Below are 22,405 nucleotides of genomic sequence, written 5' to 3' on the forward strand. Positions count from 1 at the left end.
TTCAGCTGAGTCCTCTGACGTTGCCCTGTGAGCAGCGAGATAAGAAGCACTTTCGTTGGCTCCGATCCAAAGAGAGACCCCACCCAACCCCTGAAACTTGTTCATTGTGGACTTGGGGCACCCAACCTATCTGCCCCGGTGGTCTGTGGAGTCCACGGAGACTCACTCTGGGAGAAGAGAGGCGTCCAAAGGAAGGAAGTCCTCTCTTGGCAAAGTCGGGGGCAAACTGTCGGGGCAAAATTTTGCCCATTCTAGAGGCAATTGCCCTAAGAGTGGGGAAAGCAGCATGGCTCAGTGGAAAGAGCACGGGCTTTGGAGTCAGAGGTCATGGGTACAAATCCCGGCTCCACCACTTGTCAGTTGTGTGACTTTGGGCAAGGCACTTCACTTCTCTGGGCCTCAGTTACTTCATCTGGAAAATGGGGATTAAGACTGTGAGCCCCCCGTGGGACAACCCGATCACTTTGTAACCTCCCCAGCACTAAGAACAGTGCTTTGCACATAGTAAGCACTTAATAAATGCCATTATTGTTATTATTGTTATTAAGAGTGGGAGAGCAATTTCCATCGGCGATGACTCCTTGGGCCACCACACCTGGCCAGTTTACCCACCACTTAGAACAGTGTTTTACTCTATTTATTTTAGAGTAACAGTGCTATTACTCTATTTATTTATTTTACTTGTACATATCTATTCTATTTATTTTATTTTGTTAGTATGTTTGGTTTTGTTCTCTGTCTCCCCCTTTTAGACTGTGAGCCCACTGTTGGGTAGGGACTGTCTCTATATGTTGCCAACTTGTAATTCCCAAGTGCTTAGTCCAGTGCTCTGCACACAGTAAGCACTCAATAAATATGATTGATTGATTGATTGATTGATTGGCACATAGTAAGCGCTTAACAAGTACCATTATCATTTCTTAAGGGAAGCAATTTGGCCTAGTGGATAGAGCACCAGCCTGGGAGTCAGAAGGACCTGGGTCCTAATCCCGGCTCTGCGACTTGTCCGCCGCGTGGCCTTGGGCAAGACCCTTCACTTCTCTGGGCCTCAGCTCCCTCATCTGTAAAATGGGGGTTAAGACTGTGAGCCCCACGTGGGGCAGGGACTGTGTCCAACCCCATTTGCTTGCAACCATCCCAACACTTACTACAGTGTCTCACAAATAGTAAGTAATTGACAAATATCATGGTTACATTTCATTCCATATCTATCTCCTTTGGATTTGGGAAAAGGGTTGGGGTTGGAAGATCCCAGTAACTCTGGTTGTAGGGCGTGGGAACTGATCTTCAGTTGGGTTAGGGGATCCAAATTGGATTGGGGTCCATGATTCTGGGCTTCACTATGCGGAGAGGGTCAACTGGGGCCACACCCTAGGACCCACCCTCTAAGGTGACCCCTCTTCTTCTGATGAGCCAAAAAACCGCTTGGTTCTACCGAATCCGCCCCCAGGACCCAATGCCTCAATCGATCAATCAACGGTATTGATTGAACGCTTACTGTGTTCAGAGCCCTGTACTAAGCGCTTGGGAGAGAAACGATAGAACAGAGTGGGTAGGTAGGGTCTCCAGTCAGGGGAAACAAGGGGGATGATATGAAGGTGGAACAAATGTATCGGCAAGTGATTTTGCTTTCTAGATCCCCATTTCCCAACCCAAATGCTTTTAGGGAGGGCTCAGGGTCTCAGTGAAGCACTGCAAAACCAAATGGATTTCGGAGAGCTGCCATGTTTCTCACGGGCCCTCAGACCCCACATCACAAATGTGCATATGGCATTGTGAATCCACCAGTCTTGCCCTTAATCTTGAGAGTGGAAGCTTCTTGAGGGCAGAGAATCCCTCCGTGGTTTCTCATCTTTCTCATCCCTCCTGCAGAGCTGTGGCCACTGAAGTATCCACTGCGGAGATGGAGAATGGCCAAATGAACCGGTAAACCCGACTGGGATGGGTGGGCGGGGAGGGGGTCTTTGCCCCGCTCTCGTTTCATTTGTCGTCCTTGAAGCTGGCCCTGCCTTGAGAGAAGAGCCGGTAATGGAAATGGCCTACTCTGAGGATCAGTGAGTGCGATTCATGGCACTAATTGCTTCAGAAGTACAGCAGAAGCATAAAACTCATTTCCTGCCCACAAGGAAATTCCACTCTAATGGTGGTAAAAGGATCGGGCAGGAAATCCAGAGCAATATCCTGCTTTTTCAGAAGTTTGCCAGGATGGGGTGAGGATGGTGGAGCCCACGGCAAACTCTCAGCCCTGCGCTTCCCTCTGCTTAAGACCTGGCTCCCTTTTAGCAGGCAACATTCCTGGCGTGTTGTCCTCAGCAGACTCAGATGAAATGGCCCTTTCTCCAGAGAGTTAGAAACTCCCTGAAGTACCACACTAAGTCGAGAACCACCTCACGGCTTTCTTTCTTTCTTTGTCTTAATCCTTTCACACTCTGATCCCGTCATGCAGTGAAATGTCAAAATTCCCCAGTGAGGTGTGGTGTTTATGGTTAGACCAGAAGGAAACTATTCCAGTCATCTCAAATGGTTTCTTCACACATCCGCTTGACCTCGGTCCCCAAAGACTTGAAAAGGGCTCAACCGGCCTTGAGTTCAAGTTACTTTTTCTCTGCCCCCAATTGGACTCAAAATGGTTTCTTCACGTCCCCCGGAGGGGTTTGTGACCAATTCAACGCCAGGAAGGAGCTCCTTAGAGGAGGAATTACCTCAATCTCTCGAGATGTCGCCAACCCTGGCTGCTGCTGCTGCTGCTCTCCTCCTCTAGACTGTAAGCTCATTATGGGCAGAGAACATGTCTGCCGACTGTTATATTGTACTCTCCTAAGAGCTTAGTACAGAGCTCTGTACATGGTAAGCACTCAATAAATACCACTGATTGACTGCTGCTGTTTTTCCACTCTAGCTGCTTTCTCCCTGCATGATAAAAACCTAAGACCCTTGGAAATATCACCCCTGGCTCACTCACATGGTCAGTCAGTCAGTCAATCGGATTTACTGAGCACTTATTCTGTGCAGAGCACTCTACTAAGTGCTGGGGAGACCACAATATAACAGACACATTCCCTGCCCACAACGGGCTTACAGTCCAGAGCTCAGAACAGTGCTTTGCACATAGTAAGTTCTTAATAAATGCCATCATCATTATTATTATTACAGTAATAATAATTGCGGTGTTAGCTCAGCGCCTACTACGAGCCAGGCACTGTACTAAGCGCTGGGGTGGATACGAGCAAATGTAGTTGGACACAGTCCCTGTCCCACATAGGGCTCACAGTCTCAATCCCCATTTTACAGATGAGGTGGGGCCCAGAGAAATGAAATGACTTGTCCAAGGTCACACAGCAGACAAGAACCCAGGTCTGACTCACAAGCCTCTATCCACTACACCATGCTGCTTCTCACAATATTATTATTGTTATTATCATTATTATTATTATTATTACGTGCCCTCACTTTTGGGTGGCTGACACACAGCCTTTTCTTCTACTAATTTAAATGTGCTGCTCTGCTAATATCCCACCTTTTTTTTTCTTTCTTCCCTAAAAGGGTCTCTTCTCAAACAGTATCCCAGGTGGAAGATATCCACGCCCACCAAGTTTAGCGAGGACACCCTGATATGTGCTTCCACCTCACAGAGGGGATCCGGGGGGGGCCTGATAATTCACGCCCAGGCTGAGGACTTGTTAAAACTTGCATTAATTCCCTGAAAGGACTTAACACCTCCATCCATTAAAATAAATGTATATTTAGAAATGCTAATAAAAGGGAAGTCTGGTTGGCAGACCTTTGAATGCACTAGAAGGGGAGGGAGGGAGAGGGAGAAAGAGGTGAGCAGAAATCAATCAATCGTATTTATTGAGCGCTTACTGTGTGCAGAGCACTGGACTAAGCGCTTGGGAAGTACAAGTTAAGGTTGCATTCAGATGGGTCGGTGTGGTGGGATCTGCATAGCAGAGGAGTGGAGGGTTAGTTTTTGCTGCTCTCTGACAGGAAGACCACACCTCTCCCCATCACCCCCTGAGGGTTGGGCACTATGTCTTGGCAAGAGCCGCCCACCCTGGTCATCTAAGAACACATGTGTGACATGCCACGGCCGTTTCACAAGGGCATGGGGAGTTCAATATGTGAGCCGGTATGACAGGCATGTCTGTGCATCCTGTGGTCGGCTGGGGGGATGTGGGCCCGGCTAAGTCCGGAAGAGACGGGGAGTTCTCTGTGCCATGCTGCTTCTTTGCTCTGGGCTTCTCTAAGCACTCAGCACAGCGCATTGTGCCCAGAGGTTGCTCGGTGGGCGTTATAATAATGATAATTAATAATTGTGGTAGAACAATTAATCATAATTATGGCATTTGTTAAACGCTTACTATGTGCCAGGCACTGTACACTGCGCTGGGGTGGATGCCAGCAAATCGGGTTGGGTCATAATAATAATAATAATAATGGCATTTATTAAAGCACTTACTATGTGCAAAGCCCTGTTCTAAGCACTGGGGAGGATACAAGGCAATCATGTTGTCCTATGAGGGCCTCACAGTCTTAATCCCCATTTTACAGATGAGGTAGCAGAGGCCCAGAGAAGCGAAGTGACTTGCCCAAAGTCACACAACTGATAAGTGGCGGAGCCGGGATTTGAACCCATAACCTCTGACTCCAAAGCCCAGGCTCTTTCCACTGAGCCACATTACTTCTCCTACAGTCCCTTGTCCCGTGTGGGGCTCACAGACTCAATCACCATTTTACAGATGAGGTAACTGAGGCCCAGAGAAGTCAAGTGACTTGCCCAGGTATCTGTGAAGCACTTAACTATGTGCCAGGCACTGTACTAAGCGCTGGGGTAGATAGAAGCAAATCAGGTTGGACACGGTCAGTGTCCCTCGTGGGGCTCACAGTCTTAATCCCCATTTTACAGATGAGGTAACTGAGGCCCAGAGAAGTGAAGTGACTTGCCCATGGTCACACAGCAGACAAGTGGCGGGATTAGAACCCACCTCCTCTGATTCCCAAGCCTGGGCTCTTTCCACTACACCAGGCTGCCTTCCACTTTAGCGGCCTGGGGGGAGAGGAGTGTTCTGGAGATCCAGAGGGGATCAGATTGGTGGTCCTGAAGCTCGCAGGTCGCCAGATGAGAGGGGATGAATTGGACTGTGAGCCCACTGTTGGGTAGGGACTGTCTCTATATGTTGCCAATTTGTACTTCCCAAGCGCTTAGTACAGTGCTCTGCACATAGTAAGCGCTCAATAAATACGATTGACGATGAAAGGGGCGTGGGGAGGTCTTAGCAAAGCAGTGTGGCTCAGTAGAAATGTACATATTTATTGCTCTATTTATTTATTTATTTATTTATTTTACTTGTACATATCTATTCTATTTATTTTATTTTGTTAGTATGTTTGGTTTTGTTCTCTGTCTCCCCCTTCTAGACTGTGAGCCCACTGTTGGGTAGGGACTGTCTCTATATGTTGCCAACTTGTACTTCCCAAGCGCTTAGTACAGTGCTCTGTACACAGTAAGTGCTCAATAAATATGATTGACTGATTGATTGATTGATTGATAGAAAGAGCACCGGCTTTGGAGTCAGAGGTCAAGGGTTCAAATCCCGGGCTCTGCCAATTCACTCATTCATTCAATCATATTTATTGAGCGCTTACTGTGTGCAGAGCACTGTACTAAGCACTTGGGAAGTACAAGCTGGCAACATATAGAGACCGTCCCTACCCAACAATGGGCTCACAGTCTAGAAGGGGGAGACGGACAACAAAACAAAACATGTGGACAGATGTCAAGTGTTCAGAATAAATAGGAGTAAAGCTAGATGCACATCATGAACAAAATAAATAGAATAGTAAATACGTACAAGTAAAATAAATAGAGTAATAAATCTGTACAAATATATATACGGGTGCTGCGGGGAGGGGAAGGAGGTAGGGCAGGGGGGATGGGGAGGGGGAGAGGAAAGAGGGGCATCAGTCTGGGAAGGCCTCCTATCAGCTGTGTGACTTTGGCCAAGTTACTTCACTTTTCTGTGCCTCAGTTCCCTCATCTGTAAAATGGGGATTAAGACCGTGAGCCCCCCGTGGGACAACCTTGTAACCTCCCCAGCGCTTAGAACAGTGCTTCACACATAGTAAGCACTTAATAAATGCTATTATTATTATTATTATTACTATTCCATAGGGGCTGGAGTGTGGTTCAGTCTCCCCAGCCACCCGACCTCCTCAAGAGAGCCCCAGTGGGAAAATCCCTCTGGATCATTCCCTTAAAGGTGTCTCATTTCCCTCCACAGATCTGGTCGGGAGTTCCTCCGAGCGGACTGATCCTCAGTGACAAATTCCACCCGCACAGACTGCCGGTAGAGACCTGATACCCTGGAGAAGAGTGTTTTGGAGGAGCCCTTAAAAACGAAAAGAGGAAACCAAACTCCAACCCCCTCCCCGCTCGGCCAGGAGAGGAGACACTCCAGGAGCTTGGGAGACCAGATATTTTTTGTGGAAACTCCTCCTGCTAGGTGGAGATAGCTTCTTTTAATCACAAACAAAGCTAATAAAACCGCAGCCTTCGTTAGCCAGGAAGTGACAGGTACTCATTGGGGCTAGCTGATTACCCACTGGAAACCATCTCGCCTTTCTAACCTGCCAAGTTTTACTTCTGTTTTCCTCTTCTTTGAATGCTTTTTTTTTTGACATTCTTCCGTGCTCCCCCCGCCTTCAAAAAACACGCTTACTCATGGGGTGATGTTCATAAAAATGTGATGTTTTTTTTAATCGCAATTTGCATGGTGGGTAGCCAACCGAGGGGCGAAGGTAAATCTGAGAACTTAAAAATGGGTCTGGCCCTGAGTGACAGGGACACAGGACACGCTCACTTTATTAGCCCAACCTCTCCGTTGTTAAGCCTTTTAGGAGCTATTAGAGTTATCTCGCCAATGGATCTGGTAGAGTGAAGTAAGAAAATATCCCCTCCGTTCGGGACTAGAAGTAACTTATGCATTCACTTGTAAAGTCGGGGTGACGGCTCGAAAGTCAGTTCATTAAACAGCCTTAATGCAAGCCTCTGTGAGAGCACTGGAAGGAGGAGAGAGTTGTTCGGTGAAGGCAGCAGGCCACAGGCCCCGCTGTGACTTTTCTCTCTCTCTGCCCAGGACGGATGACGCTCAGCTTGTGCCCGTTTGAGCTGAGCTGGCTGTTCAGTGTCTCCTGAACGTGGGCTGTGACCTCTCTTTGGGCTTTCCCCCAGAAGAAAGGTACAGAGTAGGGGAATGGAGAGGCAGAGTTAGGAGGCTGGACTTATCCCAAGCAAGGAATCCCTCTGGGAATCTCTGTTGAGGGGGGAAATGGAGGGTGAAACTGGCCTGACAAGTCAGTTTGAGAAGGGGGTAGGTGGTTTTAATAATTGGGGCCCATGGGAGTCTCTTATACGCTCCAGGAGTAACCACAGCTAGGAGGGAGGGGTCCCACTGCTTCCAATAATCAATCAGTGACATTTCTTTCTTTTTTTTATGATACTTATTAAGGACTTACTATGTGCCAGGCACTGTACGAAGCGCTGAGATAGATACGGGCTGATCAGGTTGGCCACAGTCCCTGTCCCACTTGGGGCTCACAATTTCAATGCCAATTTTACAGGTGAGGGAACTGAGGCCCCGAGAAATGAAGGGCCTGGCTCAGAGTCACATAGAAGATGAGAGGCAGAGCTGGGATTAGGACCCAGGTCCTTCTAGAGAAGCAGCGTGGCTCAGTGGAAAGAGCTCGGGCTTTGGAGTCAGAGGTCATGGGTTCAAATCCAGGCTCCGCCGATTGTCAGCTGTGTGACTTTGGGCAAGTCACTTCACTTCTCTGGGCCTCAGTTGCCTCATCTGTAAAATGGGGATTAAGACTGTGAGCCCATGGGACAACCTGATTACCTTGTAACCTCACCAGCGCTTAGTACAGTGCTTTGCACATAGTAAGTGCTTAAAAAATGCCATTATTATTATTATTATTATTATTATTATTATTATTATTATTATTATTATTCTGACAGTCAGGCCCATGCTCTATCCACGTGGCCATGCCACTCTTTTTTGGCACGGAACAAGTCTAGCCACTCTGTTGCACTGTACTCTTCTAAATGCTCACTACAGTGCTGTGCACACAGTAAGCACTCAATAAATACCATTGATTGATTGACTGAGTGCTTATGTTTAGAGCACTGTAATAATACTACTAATAATAGTGATGGTACTTGTTAAGCACTTACTGGGTGCCAAGAACTGTTCTAAGCTCTGGGGTAGATACAAGGTCATCAGGTTGTCCCACTTGGGGCTCATAGACTTCATCCCCATTTTACAGATGAGGTAACAGAGAAGCTAAATGACTTGCCCAAAGTCACACAGCTGACAAGTGGCAGAGCCTGGATTAGAACCCACGACCTCCGACTCCCAAGCCCGAGCTCTTTCCACTATGCCACGCTGCTTCTCTGTACCGAGTGCTTGGGAGAGTAAAATGCAGTAGAGATGATAGCACTGATTCCTGCCCTCCAGGAGCTTCCAGTCATGTTCCCCAATCTCCCACTCTCCATCTTATCATCTATACGGAAGACCCTGCAGGGGTGCGGGGGGGAGGGTTTGAACCCTGGCTGTGGGGCTCACCTTCCTGCTCTTTCACCAGGTTTCGGCTGTCTTCCCAAAGGAGTATTCCAGGGTGAATTGTCCTCAGTTAGGACTTCTGGACAATGGACTAGAACCTAGGTCTTGGGTGGGCTGTCAAGAAACCTCTGCCAGGCCTGAATCAGGCAGAAACTCCTCACCCTTGGCTTCAAGGCTGTCCATCCCCTCGCCTCCTCCTACCTCCCCTCCCTTCTCTCCTTCTCCAGCCCAGCCTGCACCCTCCACTCCTCTGCCGCTAATCTCCTCACCATGCCTCGTTCTCGCCTGTCCCGCCATCGACCCCCGGCCCACGTCCTCCCCCGGGCCTGGAATGCCCTCCCTCTGCCTATCCGCCAAGCTAGCTCTCTTCCTCCCTTCAAGGCCCTACTGAGAGCTCACCTCCTCCAGGAGGCCTTCCCAGACTGAGCCCCTTCCTTCCTCTCCCCCTCGTCCCCCTCTCTATCCCCCCCATCTTACCTCCTTCCCTTCCCCACAGCACCTGTATATATGTATATATGTCTGTACATATTTATTTATCTATTTATTTTACTTGTACATATCTATTCTATTTATTTTATTTTGTTAGTATGTTTGGTTTTGTTCTCTGTCTCCCCCTTTTAGATTGTGAGCCCACTGTTGGGTAGGGACTGTCTCTATGTGTTGCCAACTTGTACTTCCCAAGCGCTTACTACAGTGCTCTGCACACAGTAAGCGCTCAATAAATACGACTGATTGATTGATTGACTGCTCTGCACACAGTAAGCACTCAATAAATGCGATTGAATGAATGAAAGAATAGTACACTGCTCTTCACATAGTAAGCCCTCAAATACGATTGATTGATTGATTTTTACTCCTCCCCAGCACTGAGGGCTTTTGTGGGAGAGGGATTCATGTCGGCAGGTAGCAGAGGGAAGAGAAGTGAAATAAAGAATGTATTTTGTTTGGCCACGATGACCCCCGACGGAGAAGGTGTTTGCTAACGACCCGGCATAAAGGCAGTGTCGAACGCGGTTTATTCCCGTGTGAGGAGTGGCGCGGTCTGGCTCTCGGAAAAGATAAGAGCTGTGACCAAAATCGACCTTGCCCAAGCGGCTCACGCCGAGATGCTTTCTTCTAGCAAAGGAGTTGGCGCTGGATCTTATTTATAGACCCAGTAACTACGGTAGTAGCACGTCTGAGGAAAATAGAAGTTTCACACATTCAGCTAGAAAAACACCAACGGGCTCCTCAGGTCTTGGTACGCTCCCAGAATTTGCATTCATGCTAATGATATGATGAGATGCACATCCCCGTGACGAGCAGGGTGTAGACGAAGAATATTTTACCCTCCCTCCCAATCTTCTCCGACAATCGTGTTTTTCTCCGCCTGTCCAAACACACCAGACTAGCTCATTGTCTGCAGGGAACACGTCTGTAATATTGGTATGTTGCATTGTCCCAAGCGCTTAGTGCACATGGTAAGTGCTCAATAAATATGATGATGATGATGATGGCATATGTTAAGCGCTTACTATGTGCAGAGCATTGTTCTAAGCGCTGGGGGGGGATACAAGGTGATCAAGTTGTGGGGTTCACGGTCTTAATCCCCACTTTACAGATGAGGTAATTGAGGCTCAGAGAAGTTAAGTGACTTGCGATTGACCGACTAATGAGCCTGTAGACAGCTAAGCTCAAATAATTTTCCAGGAACCAAGATGGAAAGAAGTCGGGTTATGGGTCACAGAACGCACAGAAAATTAGAGCTCGGGATTCCGGATACCGGTACTCGGTCCATTTTGGGTCTCAGATGGACACCAGACATCCCTGATGTCACAGAGAAACAGTGTGACCTAGTGGCTAGAGCCCGGGCAAGTGAGTCAGAAGGACCTGGGTTCAAATCCCGGCTCCTCCACTCACCCGCTGTGGGACCTCGGCCAAGTTATTCTACTTCTCTAGGCCACAGTTACCTCATCTGTAAAATGGGGTTTAGGACTGTTGAGCCCCACATGGGACAGGGACTACATCCAACCTGATGAGTTTGTATCTAACCCAGAGCTTAGTACAGTGTCTGGCACCTAGTAAGTGCTTAACAAATACCACAATTATTTTTCTTATTATTGTTACTATCATTATTAGTATTACACGAGTGACAGTGAGTTTGTAGAATGGCCTAGAGGAAGGAGCATGGGCCTAGGAGTGAGTGGACCCTTTACCTGCTGTGTGACCCATGGGCAAGTCACTAAACTTCTCAGTGCCTCAGTTGCCTCATCTGTAAAATGGGGATTGAATACCTGTTCTCCCTCCTAACTGGACTGTGAGCCCACTGTGGGACTGTGGCCCATCTGATCAACTTGTAACCACCCCAGGCTTAAAACAGTGCTTTAAATCATTTGTTATAAAATATTTAGTCGTATTAATGTCTGTCTTCCCTTCTAGAGAAGCAACATGGCATAGAGAAGCAGCATGGCTCAGTGGAAAGAGCCCGGGCTTGAGAGTCAGAGGTCGTGGGTTCTAATCCCAGCTCACCCACTGATCAGCTGTGTGACTTTGGGCAAGTCACCTGACTTCTCTGTGCCTCAGTGACCTCATCTGGAAAATGGGGATGAAGACTGTGAGCCCCATGTGGGACAACCTGATTACCTCATCTCTACCCCAGCACTTAGAACAGTGCTCAGCACATAGTAAGCGCTTAACACATACCACTATTATTATTATCCACTATTATTATTATTATTATTATTCTAGAGTGTAAGCTCATTATGGGCAGGGAACGTGTCTGCTAATTCTCTTGCATTGTACTCTCCCAAGCTCTTAGGACAGTGCTCTGCACATAGTAAGGGCTCAATAATTACCACTGATTGATTGATGCATACTAAGCTCCATTTAAAAAGTCATAATAATAATGTTAATAATAATGTTGGTATTTGTTAAGCGCTTCCTATGTGCCAAGCACTGTTCTAAGCGCTGGGGTAGATACAAGGTGATCAGGTTGTCCCACGTGGGGCTCACAGTCTTCATCCCCATTTTACAGATGAGGGAACTGAGGCCCAGAGAAGTCAAGTGAGTCACCCAAAGTCACACAGCTGACAAGCGGCGGAGCCAGGATTTGAACCCATGACCTCTGACTCCGAAGCCCGGGCTCTTTCCACTGAGCCACGCTGTTTCTCTAGTCATGATGTCATATGCCCTATTTTGCATGTATAATGCCCCTCCTCCCTTCCACTCCAGAGTTGTCAAAATCCCCTCGGTACTCTGGGAATCGACAGCAGGGAAGGAAGAAAGGGACTGGAAAACCGAATCCCGCAAATAAAGGCACGGGGACTGTGGACCGGGGCCAGATCAGCTGGAAACTGGACTGTCTCCATGGTGTAAAACAAAACGGACAAGTGGTCACCCTGGGACCACAGATGTCGGCTGGGGACGTGTTAGGACTCCACTGCCCCGGCGGAGCAGGACACAAGCAGCGGGAGGCTGCTCTCTCGGTGGGCAGGGAGGCACCAGATCCCTTGGACTCTCCCGGAGGACGGATCTCTGCAGGAAGCCTGGGAAGTGAGGCCCAGCCCCTCTGGGATTAGGGGGAGGTGCCACACACACAGCTGGTGCTCAATAAATGTCAACAGTCTCAGCAGGAGAGCCAACCTCTCGGCTGGGAAAGATCAGCGCTGAGGAAGACTGGTTTGGAAAGACCGGGCCTCCTTCAGACCACGATTACAGTCCCCTCCAAATTAAACAACTCCAAGCCCAATGTTCTAGAAGGATTTTGCTACTCTCTACCTCCCTTCTTCTTCCCCAGCACTTAACCTGGAGGGTTAAAGTTCCAAAAGCCTGGGAGTCAGAGGACCTGGGTTCTAATCCCAGCTCCGTCACCTGTCCCCTGGGTGGCCTTGAGCAAGTCACTTAACTCCTCTGGGCCTCAGTTCCCTCAGCTGTAAAATGGGGATTAAGACTGTGAGCCCCAGGTGGGACGGGGACTGCATCTGAGCTGGTTATTTTGCATCTTCTCCAGCATGTCGAACAGTGTCTGGCATATAAAAAGCACTTAAATGCTATTTAAAAAAAAAGGAGGAGAGTCCACACTTTAATCTGGGCTCTAATCTGTTCCCTCCCAAATTGAATGTTTCTAAGGGAACCACCACCTTCGTCCCCCCTCTCCTCACCCTCCCACTCTCTGCTGCCCTGTCTACTAGGGGGAAACATTCTCAGGGGCTTCCCATCAATTATCATCCCAGAACTTCTGCAATACAATCACTCGATTGTATTGTACTCTCCCCAGCGCTTAATACAGTGTTCTGCACACAGTAAGCCCTCAAAAAATAGCACTGATCGATTGATCGTGCATCCCCAATCTCCAGTAACCCTCCTGGACGTATCGACACATACTCTCTCCTATTTAAGCCCTTCCTCACCTGCAAATCTGTCTTTCCATTCTCTTCCTCCTCTCTGTAATTTATTTTCCCCATTTGATTGTAAACTCCTGGAGGACAGGGATTGGGATTTCTAACTCTATTGGGCTCTCCCAAGTGTTTAGTTCAGGACTCTGCACGCAGAAGGCAGGCGAGCGATACAGTGACCATATAGGACTTTGGTGCCACTGCAAAATTAAACACTTTGCTTCTTTTTAATGGTGCTTGGTAAGCGCTTACTACGTGCCAGGCGATGCTCTAAGCACTGGTATAGTTACAAGATAATCAGGTTGGACACAGTCCCCATCCCACCAGAGGCTCCCAGTTAAAGTCAGAGAATTCAACAGTATTCTCTGAGTTCTCCGGAGACTTGAAGTGCACTTTTTAAGCAACGGGCAGATGCACGATGAGAACGAAGGCCCTATGTTGCCAAATTGTACTTCCCAAGCGCTTAGTACAGTGCTCTGCACACTGTAAGCGCTCAATAAATACGATTGATTGATTGATTGATTGGGAGAGGAGGCTTCTGGGAGAGAGGGAGGTGATACTTGCCACCATCTGATGGGACAATTCAACGACAGAACCGAAAAACATCGAAGGAGGTGGAAACAGGAAAATCGTCATGTCTGGGGGAAGGGCCTCCACAATTAACCAAGAAAGAAAATTCTGGAATCCTCTCAATCACCCCTTGTTCCTATTAACTCTCAATTCTCAACACTAAAAAACAAGGTGCCTCCTTATTGACATTCCCTTTCATTAAATCATTTTACAGTATTTCTGCTCCCGCACCGTGACATTTATTGTAACTTACATATAGGGACTTCAGAAGTCCCCTCATTACTTTAATGAAGGGAAAAAATTACTGACATAGTTCTGTTTTCCATTATTTCTACCACTTCCCTTCTAAGAAAATTAGCAAGTGGATTTCTGAAGTTATTTAATAAGATCTTAATAAATGGGACCACGGCAGGAATAGCTTATTTTAACGTGTGTCAGCGCAAGAGAGGTGTGAGTGCTACCTTAATCACCTGCATTTGCAACATTTCCTATAAAATACCTAGCGATGGTTGAAGTTAGTGCAAAATCCATGTTTGACCTGGAGGTTGACAGTTGGTTTTATATATTGACACTCACTAGTTTGGAGACAGGTAGGGTAAGGAGAAGTGAACGGAGCTTAGTAAGTCACATAAATATCATTTGGAGCAGGCGATTGTACCCTTTGCCCTTTGAAAAGAAGCAAGATTTGCATCGCTTGGTGCTTAACTCTAAATCAGAGTTCTGAAAAAAAAATTGTTTCGATGAACTTCCACTGTTTTATTGAGGAAAAAATAGTCTATCACACGGAGATGACTTTCATTCATTCATTCAATCATATTTATTAAGCGCTTACTGCGTGCATAGCACTGTACTAAGCGCTTGGGAAGTACAAGTTGGCAACATGTAGGGACGGCCCCTACCCAACAACGGGCTCACAATCTAGATTTGTTTTTTTAAATCCACTTTTTCACCTCAGGAGCACATGTGGATTTTGAGGAGGAGAAAAAAGGCTAGGGAAAGCCTGGAAAATATCAAATGGAGCATTTGGGGATCATAGGCTCCTTGAGGGCAGGGACTGTGTCTACTTATTCTATTAGACGCTTCCAAGCGCTTAGTACAGTGCTCTGCACACAGTAACGTCTAAGTTCCACGAGGGCAGGGACTATATCTACTCAATTCTATCATACTCTCCAAAGCACTTAGTACAGTGTTCCACAGACTAAATGGTCAAGAAATGTCCATGACTGACTGAAAAGTCAAATGTGTATGTATTTGATGATGATGATGATGATGATGGCATTTGCTAAGCGCTTACTATGTGCAAAGCACTGTTCTAAGCGCTGGGGAGGATTCAATGTGATCAAGTTGTCCCACTTGGGGCTCACAGTCTTAATCCCCATTTTTACAAATGAGGGAACTGAGGCTCAGAGAAGTTAAGTGACTTGCCCAAGGTCACACAGCAGACTTGTGGTGGAGCCGGGATTCGAACCCATGACCTCTGACTCCAAAGCCCGGGCTCTTTCCACTGAGCCACGCTGCTTCTCTGTATTCTGCTTCTTCTCTGTATGTATTTGTGAAAGTACACGTGTTTGCGCGTGCACGCACATGTGTAAACGCTTTCCGTGTTCCTTATTTTTTTTGATTGTCATTTTGATAAACCTTTCACTCTGATTCCTGTCTGGCTGAAGATTCCACCCTGCGCCATGTGAACCCGGGCAGCCAGGGTCAGTGGACTCTATTCTAGTCATTCGTTGGCATTTATTGAGCGCCGTCCATGCGCTAAGCACTGTACTAAGCACTTGGGAATAATAATCATGATATTCGTTAAGCGCTTACTATGTGCCAAGCACTGTTCTAAGCTCTGGAGCACTGTTCTGTGGTCTCTGTCCTCGAGGAGCTTTCGATCTAGGGGGACTGCTGTAATTGTTATATTAATGATGCAATATCATTAACAGTCATTATTCTAATATTCACATTCAAATGGAGAAGTCTCCATTCCCCAAGCCACAACGTATGGACTCCTTCTTGCTCCCTACTCTCCTTCTCTTTGCTGCTTTCTGTCTTTCCATATATGCCTGTATATATATATATATATATATATATATATATATATATATATATATGTTTGTGCATATTTATTACTCAATTTATTTATTTTACCTGTACATATCTATTCTATTTATTTTATTTTGTTAGTATGTTTGGTTTTGTTCTCTGTCTCCCCCTTTTTAGACTGTGAGCCCACTATTGGGTAGGGACTGTCTCTGTATGTTGCCAACTTGTCCTTCCCAAGCACCTAGTACAGTGCTCTGCACACAGTAAGCACTCAATAAATATGATTGATTGATTGATTTCCAAAGCCAAACGCTGCCATTGCTTTTATTTTCTTTGATTGGCTTTGTTTTAATGGTATTCGTTCAGTGCTTACTCTGTGCCAGGAACTGAACTAAGCTCTGGGGTAGATACAAGCTAATCTGACTAGACATTACCCCTGTCCCACATGGGGCTCACGGTCTTAATCCCCATTTTACAGATGAGAATTCACTGTTGGGTAGGGACCGTCTCTATAAGTTGCCAACTTGTACTTCCCAAGCGCTTAGCACAGTGCTCTGCACACAGTCAGCGCTCAATAAATACGATTGAATGAATGAGGGAACTGAAACCCGGAGAAATAAAGTGACTCACCCAAGGCCCCACAGAAGATGAGTGATAGAGCCGAGATTAGAACCCAGGTCCTCTGAACCCGGGGCCTGGGTTCTTTCCACCAGGCCCCGGCTTCCTGGCTGTCCTGTCCTCCCTATTCATTCAATCATATTTATTGAGTGCTTACTGTGTGCAGAGCACTGTACTAAGCGTTTAGCACTGTACTAAGCAAACACGAGCCCATTGTTGGGTAGGGATTGTCTCTATTTGTTGCCGAATTGTACTTTCCAAGTGCTTAGTGCAGTGCCCTGCACACAAATAGCAGCGTGAAGCAGCCTGGCTCAGTGGAAAGAGCATGGGCTTTGGAGTCAGAGGTCAAGGGTTCAAATCCCGGCTCCGCCACTTGTCAGCTGTGTGACTTCAGGCCAGTCACTTAACTTCTCTGGGCCTCAGTTCCCTCATCTGTAAAATGGGGATGAAGACTGTGAGCCCCCCGTGGGACAACCTGATCACCCTGCAACCTCCCCAGTGCTTAGAACGGTGTTTTGCACATAGTAAGCACTTAATATATGCCATTATTATTATTATTGTTATTAATTAGCGCTCAACAAATACGTTTGAATGAATCCCCAAGGCAGAGTAAAACCCGATCCTGAGTGTAAGTGCCTTGTGGGCAAGGAACGTTTGTAACAAGACTATTGTACTGTAATTTTTCCAAGCGCTCAGTACAGTCCCTGCACACAGTAAGTGCTCAGTGAATACCACCGATTGATTCATTTGCAGAAACCCCAAGTGGCCAAGTATCAGCAATCTAAACAGAAGCGCTATGTCCACGGTCTGCCTGTGTGCTCAGCTATCCCTAAGCTTGTTGGCTAAGTTCATCATTCATTCAGTCACATTTATTGAGCGCTTACTGTGTGCAGAGCACTGTACTAAGCGCTTGGGGAGTACAAGTCGGCAACATATAGAGACGGTCCCTACCCAACATGAACAGGGAACGTGTCTACCAACTCTGTTATACTGTACTCTCCCAAGTGCTTAGTACAGTGCTCCACACCCAGTAAGTGTAGCCTAGTGGATAGAGCACGGGCCTGGAGTCAGAAGGACCTGGGTTCAAATCCTGGCTCCATCACTTTCAACTCAATCGTATTTATTGAGCGCTTACTGTGTGCAGAACACTGTACTAAGCGCTTGGGAGGTACAAGTTGGCAACATATAGAGACGGTCCCTACCCAACAGTGGGCTCACAATCACTTGTCTGTCGTGTGACGTCGGGGAAGTCATTTCACTTCTCCGGGCCTCAGTTCCCTCATCTGTAAAATGGGGATTACAACTGTGAGGCCTATGTGGGACAGGGATTGTGTCTAAATGGATTAACTTGTATCTACCCTAGCGCTTAGAACAGTACTTGACACATAGTAAGCGCTTAACGGATGCCATCGTTTTCATCATCCTTAGATGCCACACTGATGGATCGATTCTCCAAGAGCCAGGCGGACAGTAGAGAAGGCAAGCCGTATTAGCGAAGCAGCGTGGCTCAGTGGAAAGGGCACGGGCTGAGGAGCCAGAGGTCGTGGGTTCAAATCCCGGCACCGCCACTTGTCAGCTGGGTGACCTTGGGCAAGTCACTTAACTTCTCTAGGCCTCAGTTCCCTCCTCTGTAAAATGGGGATGAAGACTGTGAGCCCCAAGTGGGACAACCTGATTACCTTGAATCTCCCTCAGCACTTAGAACAGTGCTTGGCACATAGTAAGCGCTTAACAAATACCAACATTATCATTATTATTATTATTATTATTATTATTACACGGTCTGTCTTACCTGTACCGTTGTTTCCAGGGGTCTGGATCGTGGCTTCAGGCCGCAGGATGTCAAAGTCTTCCTTCATTTCTTCTGGGGAAAGAACACACATTCCTCGTTAGAGCCTAAAACATCTAGGCAAACTCACCCGAGCTGACCTCAGGAAGGTCTTCCTGAAGGCACCGATTCGATTCAAGTGTATTTACTAAGCGCTTACTGTGTGCCGAACACTGTGCTAAACGCTTTGAGAGTGTACAGTGTAAGAATAAACAGATGCATTCCCTGCCCATAATGAGCACCAGAAGGCTGGCTTGGGGGAAGCCCTCATCTGCTGGTTCAGTGAATCCAATCAGGCTAGCTGGACAAGAGCCGTATTTACTTTAAAGATCGCTGCAAGATGTGAGAAGCAGAGGTGTTTATTTGGGGCAAATTAAAACTCCTTTTTTTCCCCCCCGGGGAGCAAGCCCAGTGAGAAATGGAAGAAAATATATCATTTTTTAAAAATTTTCCAATAAGCAGTCAACTGCAACTAAGTTGCTTGTACTTGTGAAGAACGGACGCAGTGGTAAATCTGGGCTGGGGGCATATGGGCCAGATGCATCTTGTCTCCTTTGCCTCTAGATTTGCTCCTAGGGAGTGGGTTGCGGGGAGGGGAGGTTCAATTTTAGCAGCTTTTGAGTGAAATTTTCGATTTCAGTTCCACAAAAATAATAATCGTGGTATTTGCCAAAGGTTTACTGCGTGCCAAGCACTGTGTTAAGCGCTGGAGTAGTTAAGAGAAAATTGGATCGGACACAGTCTCTGTCTCAGAAAAGGTTTCAAAGCATAAACGTTTTCCGATTCAGGAAAAACATCCAGGACCCTTTTGCGCTTCTTCTCCCTCTGTCTGACTCTGCCTCCCTTTCTCCTCTTTCTCCACCCAAGCCTCTCTCCCTTTCTGCCCATGTTCACCGTGGGCAATCTCTCATTCCCTGTCTGTTCTCAGACCGATTCCATCTGCGTATTTTCTTTTTAAATGGCATTTATTAAGCGCTTACTATGTGCAAAGCACTGTTCTAAGCGCTGGTGAGGTTACAAGGTGATCAGGTTGTCCCCCGTGGGGCTCACAGTCAATCCCCATTTTACAGATGAGGTAACTGAGGCACAGAGAAGTTAAGTGACTTGCCCAAGGTCACACAGCTGACAATTAGTGGAGGTGGGATTCGAACCCAGGACCTCGGACTCCAAAACCCGGGCTCATTCCACTGAGCCACGCCGCTTCTTTGCGTATTTCATCGGCTGCAATTACAAGGCCACCAGACTTAGGACATTGCTGGGGTGCTCGTGTTGGGTGGGGGAGAGGGGCCCCCCACATTTCCAGGGGTGGAGAGGTCAGGAAGATGCCAGAATTTGATCATTGTAGGATAAGGTTTCCACCCAAATCAAGATGGGGGACTAAGGGCCTCTTGGGAACAACGTACAATTTCCTATCAAAGCATACAATAACAACCACAACTGTGGTATGTGTTAAGTGCTGATAAAGTTCCAGGGCCCCTGCTCAGGCACTGGGCTAGACACAATCTAATCAGATTAAGTCATGGAGCTTTCAGTCTGGGGAGGGAGAAGAGGCACTGGATCTCCATTTTACAGATGAGGAAACTGAGGCATAGAGAAGTTAAGTGGTTCCCCCAAGGTCACACGGCAAAGCGGTGCACTTGGGATTGGTATCCAGGTCTCCTGACTTCCACCTGTAAACGTGCTCTCTTCATGAGTATGTACACCACTCGTCTATACACCACCTGTATATATGTTTGTACATAGTACTCTATTTATTTATTTATTTTATTTGCACATATTTATTCTATTTATATTATTTTGTTAATATGTTTTGTTTTGTTCTCTGTCTCCCCCTTCTAGACTGTGAGCCCACTGTTGGGTAGGGACTGTCTCTATACGTTGCCAACTTGTACTGCCCAAGTGCTTAGTACAGTGCTCTGCACACAGTAAGTGCTCAATAAATATGATTGATTGATTGATTGTACTTCCCAAGTGCTTAGTACAGTGCTCTGCACACAGTAAGCGCTCAATAAATACGATTGAATGAATGAATGAATGAGTCCATGTTGCTTCTCACAGAACACACGGAAGGGCAGATGAGGACAGCTTGCTAGCTATGTTTTCCATCATATGCTGAACATCCAAATGTGTAAACATTATTTTTGCCATAAAGACATCGCTGGAAAGAGAAAAAGCTCTGTGAGGGATCTCTCTACACGATATGGAGGAGTGTCAACCATGATCTACGTTTTCTTTTCCTTTTTCTAAACTGGTAATCTTGGCTGTCATATTCTTCCAGCAATTAGTTGGTAAAATAACAGGTTCTAGTGGTGTCATTCTAAGCCACACTCAGGCACAAAATGACTTAATTCTGAACTAGTCAAGCAGTATTCAATACTGAAGCAAAAATATAACTTTTAAAAAATAGTATTTGTTAAGTGCTCTTTTTGTGCCAAGCACTGTACTAAGCGCTGGGGTAGAAACAAACTAATCAGGTTGGACATAGTCCACGTCCCACAGGTTGCTCACAGTCTTAATTCCCATTTACAGATGAGGTAACTGGGGGCACAGAGAAGTTAGGTGATTTGCCCAGTGTCACACAGTAGAAAATCGGTGGAGCCGGAATTAGAACTCGGGTCCTCTGACCCTCAGATCTTTCCACTAGGCTCCACTGCTCCCAAACTTGTTTCTGGATTTGAAGTTTTAAAAATAATGAGTGTCATCATGTTAAAACGCACAAGTATAAAAGAGACGCTAACTTCACCCCCAACACACAATTCGGATCATTTTAAAGGGATTTGTTTAAATGCTACAAATGGCTTTGATTTTGTTCCCAGATCTGGCGTCCAGACTACAAAAAAAAAAAAAAAAAAGGTTTTCTTCAGGATATCTCACTTGCAAACATTTAGAAGTTTGTAGCACCGTTATAAAGTATTGTCAATTGTCAAAACTGATCAGTGGAAAGAATCCCTCATCTGATATTTTTATCAGGCTGCAAGAAATGAAGATGTTTCTGAGAAATTCAGTCCCAGATATAAATATCACAATTGTGTCTTTCTCATGTGATTTTTGGGTAGCAAGGAGTCACAAGAATCATATGTTTTCCATCTGAGAGCACACTAAGTCACTCATCAGGGAAAACAGTTAACAGTATTTTTTTTTTTTTGCATAATAGTGGTAATGTTCAAGATTTCTACTGCATTTCCTTCCTCATTATCCTTTTCTTGTGAAAAAGTCAAGAGAAGTTACAGTATATTGTCCTGTTCAAGGGAAACAGCAGAGCCTAGTGGAAGGAACACAGGCCTGGGTCTTAATCCTGGTTTGCAGCTTGTCTGCTGTGTGACCTTGGGCAAGTCACTTCACTTCTCTGAGCCTCGGTTTCCTCATTTTACAGATGAAGATTCAATCTTACTCCCTCCTATTTAGACTGTGAGTCCCATGAGGGACAGGGACTCTGCTCAACCTGATTATCTTGTATCCAGCTCTCAGTGCAGTGCATAGCACAAAGTAAGCGCTTAATAATAATAATAATAATAATGGCATTTATTAAGCCCTTACTATGTGCAAAGCACTGTTCGAAGCACTGGGGAGGATACAAGGTAATCAGGTTGTCCCACGGGGGGCTCACAGTCTTAACCCCCATTTTACAGATGAGGTAACTGTGGCACAGAGAAGTGAAGTGACTTACCCAGAGTCACACAGCTGACAATTGGCGAAGCTGGGATTTGAACCCATGACCTCTGACTCCAAAGCCCGGGCTCTTTCCGCTGAGCCACTCTGCTTATTAATTACTATCATCATTCTCAAATTTCTGAATGCTACCATGTACAAATGTGCTGCTTTTCCGTTCCGGAGAACCATCTCGACTCTTTATGACCTGTCTTTCACCGATATCGTGTCACTAGAGAAGCAGCGTGGCTCAGTGGAAAGAGCACGGGCTTGGGAGCCAGAGGTCATGGGTTCTAATCCTGGCTCCTCCACATGTCTGCTGTGTGACCTTGGGCAAGTCACTTAACTTCTCTGAGCCTCAGTTCCCTCATCTGTAAAATGGAGATTAAGACTGTGAGCCCCATGTGGGACAATGCGATCACCTTGTATCCTCCACAGCGCTTAGAACAGTGCTTTGCACATAGTAAGCGCTTAACAAATGCCATTATTATTATTAAGAATCAAAGATGAATCCATCAATGTGCACAGCACTGTACTAAGCGCTTGGAAGAGTACCGTACCTCAGAGTTGGAAGACCATTCTCTGCCCACCATGAGCTTACAGTGCAGAAGGGGGACAGCTCAGTGTGGGTAGGGAATGCGTCTGTTTATTGTTATATTATACTCTCCCTAGCGCTTAGTACAGTGCACTGCACAAAGTGATTGCTCAAAAGA

General features: G+C 46.5%; 1 protein-coding gene across 6 annotated transcripts in view; it reads right to left on the reverse strand.

Moving 5' to 3' along the window:
• Positions 1-22,405, reverse strand: part of ZEB2 (zinc finger E-box binding homeobox 2) — a 187,273-nt gene that overhangs the window by 36,447 nt on the left and 128,421 nt on the right. For all 6 annotated transcript variants that reach the window (XM_038750989.1, XM_038750990.1, XM_038750992.1 and 3 more), the window contains one exon: positions 18,009-18,080. In XM_038750989.1, coding sequence (XP_038606917.1) covers positions 18,009-18,080 — 72 coding nt within the window. The remainder of the gene's footprint in view (positions 1-18,008; positions 18,081-22,405) is intronic.

Source organism: Tachyglossus aculeatus, chromosome 9 (assembly GCF_015852505.1).
Source record: "Tachyglossus aculeatus isolate mTacAcu1 chromosome 9, mTacAcu1.pri, whole genome shotgun sequence".
Lineage (NCBI taxonomy): Eukaryota > Metazoa > Chordata > Mammalia > Monotremata > Tachyglossidae > Tachyglossus > Tachyglossus aculeatus.